This window comes from Phodopus roborovskii, unplaced genomic scaffold, assembly GCF_943737965.1.
Source record: "Phodopus roborovskii unplaced genomic scaffold, PHOROB, whole genome shotgun sequence".
Taxonomy (NCBI): Eukaryota; Metazoa; Chordata; class Mammalia; order Rodentia; family Cricetidae; genus Phodopus; species Phodopus roborovskii.
Genome location: NW_026126549.1, coordinates 22,474,670 through 22,483,280, shown reverse-complemented (window position 1 = coordinate 22,483,280; position 8,611 = coordinate 22,474,670). Strand labels below are relative to the sequence as shown.

Here is an 8,611-nt window from a genome sequence, read left to right as displayed (position 1 = left end):
GGGGTATGGAATGGGAGGGGGGGGTCAGGAACATGGGAGGGAGATTGAACTGGGATCAATATGCAAAATAAGAAAAAATTACACATACATACATATAAAGAGTTTCTATAGTCATGGTGTCTCTCTATAGTAATAGATCATTGGCTAAGACACTTCATGGAAGTCAAACTATCTTGCATTTAAAATTGGCATGGTGGAATATAAAGGTGCATGGTGAAACTCATGCTAAATTTAAGGACTTGGAAAAATATGAAATGATGAACCAAAATAACATGACAATTAAAGATGGAGAGAGAGCGAGGGAGAGAAGAAGCTGTGGAAACCCTGTATGAAAAGAAAGATAGTTTATAGTTTAGGGTTTTTAGCTACACTTGCATTCCTGCTATTTGGACAAAGGACACACATTTTACTTTGCAGTAGGGAGACTACAAATTATGTAGGCCCCTGGACTCAACTGAGATAGGAGAGCAAATATCTCATACTGACTTTAAAATTGTCAGTGTTTTGGGGATATGTAATATTAGAAACTCAAGGTTTGGAAAAGAGCATAGATTGTATTTAAAGAAATGAGCAGCATTTTAACATTGAGGATACTGCAGCTTGACTGAAATGGATGAGAACTCTGTGGCTGAGACAGTTGGAATGTTGCAGAGTTCTTTTTAGTCCACCAAATAGTGAGCGATTAATTGCTCACCTCCATGCCTGATCTAATGCCCTTTTGACTACTGAGAACAAACTTTGTGATGCATTCTTAGCAGATCACTGGCTTTCACCGCCTGCCACTGAAAAATGACATCAAAGACTTAAACCTTCCCTTGCTTTGCTGTAATCTGCCCATCTGATGCTCCTAGTGCATTTGGAAAATGCCTTGATTCATGATTCCTTTTGGTTTCTGTAAAAGCTACATAAAACTACTTCTCTGTTGGAAGATGTTATTTGAGGAACCTGAGATTCATGTACTCAGGTCATAGTCATTGTCTTTGGTTCAAAGATAAACTATCCTTAAAGCCCTTTGAGGCAAGATCTGTGTTTTTTTGTCAGCAAGGCATACACTAGATGGGTCATGAGTTTTGATTTTGTAGCACAGTTTACTGTTACGTTTTTAGGTTTTCCAACTCTGTTAGTAGATTATAAGCAAAAACATTTTGTCCCACACTAGAAACGAGTAAATGATCCTTGGAGTTGCTGATGGCAATAATGCAAGGAAGACAGGGTATGGGGTCCCTTGCCTGATGAGGGAGGAGGGGCACAGCGACCCTTGCCTGCTGAAGGGGGATGGGCATGGGACCTTTGCATGGCAAGGGATTCTGGGGTGCTGTCTGTTCTTTCTTTGTGAAATGTTCTTTTCTTCCTCATCTAGACAAACTCTTTATCTATTTAACAAATAATCAGTGTCTATGCTGACCCTATCTTGTTTTACAATGAGGAACAGGACGTAGTGTGGGCACTCATGTAGCAACTCTCTGATAATGTCATAGTCACTCTGCAAGATGCAAGAAACATCACCTACCTTCTCCAGAGACTGGACTCCTCCAGTCCCCCTCTGGTTTGTTACACTTCCCCTTAATGCCTGATACTTTTGCATACAGGTTTTACTTACTTAATTATTTATACTTACTGGTAGATGTCGGTCTGTCGTTAATGAACGGCCACTTTAAGAAGGAAAGACCGTGTTGGTCCTTCCCACTGCTATATTTCAGAGCCCATCAGCCTGCCTTTGGCTTCCAGGAATGCTTGCTGAGTGTATCTAGTTGCAGGCTTTCTCTAAAGGTAAGAGAACTTTAAAATATTTTAGCCAAAAGGTGGCAGTGCAGGGAAGGAAGTCAAAGAAGCTCCTAAGAGGCCACCTTCACAGTTCCTGAGGGCGCTTGCATGTCCTAGTCAGAGGCTAATGTTAGTGTAGTTATTAACTGGGAACAAGGCATTCCTGGCCTTGTACATACTCATATGCTGACACATAGCTAAATCTCTTAAGAGGATCAATGCATGTAAAAAGCCTGTCTTTAGTAGGAATATTAACATTTCTGTGACTGTTAAAGGTGTCCAGACAGAGTTTCAGATCATTATACCTGGATCCTAATCACTCTGAAACATGTACTTGGTCAACATTGCAGTAAGACAAGGGCACACAGGGTTTTCCTGTTTCTGTGATTGCATAGAAAATGAGAAATATGAACTTATTACATTTCATGGCTAAATTATTTCCCAAATTCCAGCACCTTCTTATGAAGTGTTCTCAGGGTTTTGTTAAGCTATTCTGGACAAAAAAAAAAAAAAAAAAAAAAAAAAAGATGTTATAACTGACAGCCCCTTCCAAAACTTCAGGAGCAGTCAGAGTATAACCAGGCAACCCCAAGATAAAATCTACTCATGATGCAGACCGTAAATAATGAATGGTGTTTTTCATATTTTAGCATAGGCCACCTGGGTGCCTATGGTGCCCAAGGCTAGTCACCAACTTTCGAACTGTACCTCCTCCACAATCTTTTTTCTTATGTGTTTATTTTACTACAAAACAAATGTATATTTTCTGATGAAATCTCAAGTGTGTGTGTGTGTGTGTGTGTGTGTGTGTGTGTGTAATGGAGTAATGGAAGGATGCTAGTAAAACACACTTCATTTGAAAGCAGTATTTGTTTTGTAGTCCACTTTACAGATGAAATATGGGACCATTGCCTTGAGGCTTACTAACTAGTTGGAAGAATAGTGTACACACCTGCCAGGCGGATGATCTTTGAAAGTTCTTGAGGAACAGACACAAAATCAGCAATCAGGTTCCGATTTGGGGTCTGAATTATATCAGACACTATAATAAAGGCCATGATGTGAATTTTATGCGGACCCAGGAGAAAGTTTGCACAGATGTCAGACGGAAAGGGTTGCATTGCTGATTATTCAGTGGAGACTTTGTGGGGTGACTTCCTAGCAGAACAGAACAGGAGTATGTCTCCTGCAAATCGTTTCATTAGAGACTGTCTGGGTCTTTAAAGTTGAGGACCTGGAAAATACTGCAGTTGTAAATTTTAAATTGTTTGTCTTAAAAAATTGTAGCCTCACAATCCAGAGTGACCTCTTGGTAGTTATAGAGGATTGGCTCTAAGCCCCATCCATGCACAGCAAAATCTGACGACCTCCAAACACTTTATATAAAAAGGCATAGTACTTTCATGTGAACTATATACAATTTCTTGCTTTACTCTAAATTACTCCTGATATTTAAAATGCTACAGATCATAAGCATTATATTGCATTATTTTAAAATAACGACAAGGAAGAAGTGTGTATCTGTTCAGTGCAGTCACAATCTTTTTTAAAATAAAGAAAAAAAAAATGCAACTGGTGTTTTTCAGCTATAGGTGCTTGGTCAGACCCCATGGTTTCTTAAGTTCAAAAACCAAACTCTGTGTGGTCCTTAACAGAACAAGTTTACAAATGGGTACTTTCCCTTAAAGAAACAATGGCAATTATCATGAAAACACAGCAACGGGTATTTTAAAATATAACACTGGTACACAGTAAGGAAAACACATCATCAGTGTGAGAAGTCATCCATTTTCCCTTGGCAAGGGGTGCCACATTCTCCACAGGCTGGGTGGCGCCAATGGATTTTGGCAAGATTCACTGGCGGAAGAAAATGCCAGGTTGACAACTTTCATTTTTCCCTGTAGAGACACCACTTAATAAAGTTACCTTGTGGACAATAGCTGCCCTGGCTGGGGACCTTTGAAGATGCTCACAGAACACCTGAGAGGGTAGGACTGAGAAAGAGCATTTCCTGTTGGATTGATAGAGGAAATTAACATCTGGGATGAAGATTACTTTTCTTTTTACAGATGCTGGCACACACACACACACACACACACACACACACACACACACACACATATATATATACTAACATATAGACATACCCATTTACAACATATATATGTATGTATGTGTCAAGTCATATATTTCAGGCTGTTGTAGGTATATCCTGTGATATAGAAGCTCATGACCACTCAGAGGTGGGTGTTGATGACTAACAGAAGTCTTCAGAGTGTTTATATGTTGTAGCGTTGCTTCTGGAAGGCTTGCCATTTAGCTCTATGGAATATTTGCTAGTCTGTGAGAAGTGGCTTGGAAAACTGGTGAGAAAGTTTTTGAGCATCAGAAAGGAAAAGATCCTCTGGAGTCTGAGGAGACAGGTAATTGAAGATGCTCCAGTCAATGGGGGGTCATGTTGAGCTTTGCATCTACAGCGGTGCTTCAGATGTTAAATTTACCCTTCTGCAGAGCAACTGAATCCCTTCTTCACAGTGGATAGTGGGATAAGCAGACATGATGTACTGGATGCTGACTTACTCTGTGGTTTTAGAATCTTCAAGATAATGTTTTTCTGATGACATTGTTAATCTGTGCAGCACCAAACCAAATTTCAAAAAAAAAAATATTAATGGGGCTGAAGAGATGGCTCAGCAATTAGGAGCACTTGCTACTTTTTCAGAAGACACCTAACTAACAGTTTACAGCCTTTCATAACACCCATTCCAAGGGACATTTTGCTGTGGTACAAACCATGCCCATTGGAGGTGGAGACAGGGGCAGACGCTACCTGGGGGAACCAAGTCTGAGGAGGGGGCTCTGAGAGCTCTCTTGCTTGCAGAACGGGGACAGGAGTGCATCCGGAGGCATCCTTGGGACCAGGAACCTGCTGGTGTTCATCTGTCTATGTTGTAAGTTATTTCTCCCTGAATAAACATCTATTCTGCCTATTTTTTTCTCCTGATCTTTATTAAACATCAATATGGTGCCATCTTCTAGCCCTCTTGGGCACCAGGCATGCATGTGGTGCATATATGTACATGCAGCAAAATGCTCATATACCTAAAATAAAAAATAAATCTTCATACACACATGCACGCACGCATGTATACACACACACACACACACACACACACACACACACACAGAGAGAGAGAGAGAGAGAGAGAGAGGGAGAGAGAGAGAGAGAAGTTCTGAATCCTGGTTTCTCTAAGCGTTGCATACATTTTCCTTTTCTTTGTAGCAGTCTACATTAGAAGGGTTTTATTATTTTACTTTTTTTTCTAGATGAAGCAGTCAAGCTCCCAAATCTTCAATATCAACCAGACAAAGGCAGCATTTACCAGTCAAGTCCCAGACATGAGTATATTCCCTTCTTTGTGCTAATTGTGCAGCCTGGGAACAATATACCTGGGAGTGCTGTGTAAGGCTAATCTTCTTTCTTAGTATGGCAAATTCAGGGCACAGGGTGAAAGCCCTGGCGCAAGTGAAATCCTGAAGAAGGAATCATATGATGAGAGACTGCGGGTCCTTGAAAAATAATGGTCTAGACAGCAGACCCTACTCCCCAAGGTCTGGGAGATGATGAGTGGAAACAGCAGTTGTAAAAATAGTTTTACTGGCTATTGATATTTATGGAGCAGACAGTCTATGTGGAAATTCAGCCCCAGCAGGTAGATCTGGTTTGATGATGATGATGATGTGAAAAATCCCCTTGGATGCAAGCTTCTGGGTTCTGATATGTACATGAAGTCAGCGATTGGTTCTCTAACTTGACTGTATGTATACCCAAGCTCATGAGAGCCTTAAAAATACAAGTAGTGTGGACCCATTCCAGACTCATTAAGAGTTTCTGGGAGTGTGGAGATGCCTATTAGGATTTTCACACAACTCTTATGGCAGTTCCAACTATACCCAGAACTGAGTACCTCTATCACACTTCTCTTCAGGGCAGACATTGGAAGCCTAGTTGGTAGCCAGTGAGGCAGAGAAAGCAAGAATTGTATTTGGCAAGCCCTCTGCCGGCCCTGCTATGTCTCCAGGTAGTCATCTCAAAGTAGTGATTTCAAGGAAAGGTTCAGTAAAGGCATAAGGAGCATGGAAAATATTCAGAGAAAGCAAGATGCATTCCTTGCTATGTACAGCACAAGATACGGAATAAGATATGGGCCTTATTCAGGGACTCTTGCGTGTATGTGGGATTTCCTTAGGATGCTGGCACATACGGTTGGTCTAAGTTACTAGGCACCATCTCAAGCTTTCCACTGCTTTTAAGTTTCTCTACATTAGATAATCGATGAAGGCGCCTGAACTAAGCTTACTATGTCTCAGTAGATATAGAGCCATTTATAAGGTTGAAGTGACAGGATATTTGTATCTAAGAAGCAAGAACTTTCCACTTTCTTTTGAGCCACCCCATTAGTTGGACCATTCCAACCTTTACAACCCGCAGAAGCTGTGAATACTGCTGGGGAGGTGACATCAAATGCTTCCTACCACTCAGATATCACTGTCCTGAGTGCTATCCATGATCACCTACCTCCTGGTCCCGAGACTGTTGGGTATGCAACAAAAAGACTCCATTGTTATATATGAAACCAGAGATTTAGGCACACAGGAGTCTCCTATCTAGAACCAGACTTGACTAGGTCTGGAGGTGGAGGCTATTAGTAGGAAAGGCTATTAGGAGGCCATTTGGAGCACTATCATATGAACAGCATTCTCTTGAGAATACCAATAAGCAAGAAGCAAAACCATGATAAAATGAGTTTCCTAAAATACCGAACATAGGTGCATATCTGAATTTCCTCGCTCAATCTGAAAAAGACCCAGGATTACCCAGAATCTATTCAGAGTAGCAAATTTATTAGCTAAGACATGGGCAAGGTTCTGGATGAATCTGGGTTCTTGATCAGTTCCAGCTAATAGCAGAGGCGATAGTTCTGACAAGTCATCCTAGCTCTCAGATATCCCTCCAGGTTTGTACATTTTCCCTTGGGTGTTAAGTAATTCTCTGGTGTTAGGCTCATGGCCTCCACACGAGGACGGGTGGCAAGATGCTCAGGCAGAGACAAAATGTGAAGGGCTGCTAGTCTGAGAAGCCAACAAAACAGCTGCAGTGGCGCCCAGCCGCTAGCTCCGTGAGAACCAAGATCACACAGCCCACCCGGCGGGACCTCCTGCTGAGCTCAGGGTGCAGAAGAGTCGCGCCCCCAAGTCGTCCGTGAGCAGCGCCTACTTCTCCAGGCACGCAGGGGCGGGCTCGGCGCCACTCGGAGCCGCCTTCCCATTGGCTCTGGGACACGCCGATCTGGGAGTGAGAGCTTGCAAAGTTTCATTGAAGGAGGAGAAGCGCGCGCCCTCCGGGGAGCCGGGGCTGTGTGGCTCCCGAGAGGCTGCTTGGCTGTCTGCTGGTTGGGGACGCCGGGACATCTGCACGGTTCCTGGGCTTTCTTTTCTCACTGAAGTCGCGGCGGGAGTGCGGCGCTCTGTGTGACTGGGTCTTGGCCCCTGATCAGGCTCGCACGGTTCCTCGCGGTGAGGACTGGACTCACATCCCGGCAGGCTGGCAGCGCGATCCAGGCGTGTCGGGGATGGTTCTGCGCGCCCCGCAGCTGGCGCCGGGCTCGCCCTGGCCTGAAGCTGGGGGGCGCTGAGGCTGAGCGGAGCAGCGGGCTCAGCTACCGGCCCTGAGGCCCGGGCTGCAGGAGGCGGCTTCCAGCGCACAGGACAGTTTTTAGCGCACCGGGAGCGCCGCGGTCCGCGTGGGCATCGGAGCCCGGGCTGCGCCGCCCAGACACGCTGGTTTCGGGGGGGGGGGGTTCGGCTAGAAACTCTTGGCCGTCCCTGAACGCCGCCTCCCGAGCAGGCAGAAGACAGCTAGCTTCCTAGGTCTTCTCGCCGCCCCCATCCCTCACCACTTCCAGAGTGTCCCTCCCTTGGCTCCTTCCCAGGAGACCCCTGTAGCAGTTGCCTCTGGATTCGATTCCGCACTTCATGGGCGGACCGCAGGGGCTCGGGCGCCTGGCTAGGTGGCTGCCAAGAGCCCAGTGAGCCGCGAGTCCAGCCCGTCGAGCGCGCCCTCGGGGCGGAGAGCGCTGCGCCAATCCAGGCGATGCCAGGGTGGCTAGGAGCCGCCGGCCCCATGAGGCCCTAGGCAGGTATGGGCCTGAAACTCCAGCTCTAGGGACCCCCGAGCGTCGCCCTACTGCTCGGACTAGCAAGGACCCACTACAGGATGGCTTCGGAAGTGGTGTGCGGGCTGATCTTCAGGCTGCTGCTCCCCATCTGCCTGGCAGTAGGTGAGTGTGGTGTGCTCATGGAGGTGACAGAAGGGGACCAGGGCGCCAGTATTCGTTCTTGAGAGCCAGCTGTGCAATCTGTGGCAGGGGTTTCAGATATGCTCTGTCTGGAGTGTGGCAGCCAGCGCTCTAACTTGCAGATCTAGGGCTCAGGATCGGAGTCTTTTGTAGCCAGTTGGGGTAGCCAGGATTGGCAAGCTGTGGGGACCCGCTCTGTTGCATTTAGTCTCTAGTCAGAGTACTGATGTGTGTATAAAGGATGCTAAGTGGGGCTGGAAAGTAATTGTAGTCAAACAACCGGACTTTGCTAGAACACTACTGACCTCCACCACCATCATCAGCACCCTCTCCAGAGCCCCTAGATGCTCAGAACATTGTACAACCAGAAGGGACTCAGGGCATCTCTCCTCCAGCAACCAAATAGGAAGAAATGAAGAAACGAACAATGCCAATTAGGAGTTAAAAAAAAGAAAAACAAAAATACCAGGAAGCAGCAGGAGCTGCCT

At 45.3% G+C, this 8,611-nt stretch overlaps 1 protein-coding gene across 1 annotated transcript in view; it reads left to right on the top strand.

Moving 5' to 3' along the window:
• The first annotated feature begins 7,738 nt into the window (after nt 1-7,738).
• Piezo2 (piezo type mechanosensitive ion channel component 2) overlaps nt 7,739-8,611 on the top strand; it is a 330,402-nt gene continuing 329,529 nt past the window's right edge. The window contains exon 1 of the mRNA XM_051201086.1: nt 7,739-8,105. Coding sequence (XP_051057043.1) covers nt 8,042-8,105 — 64 coding nt within the window. The 5' untranslated portion in view covers nt 7,739-8,041. The remainder of the gene's footprint in view (nt 8,106-8,611) is intronic.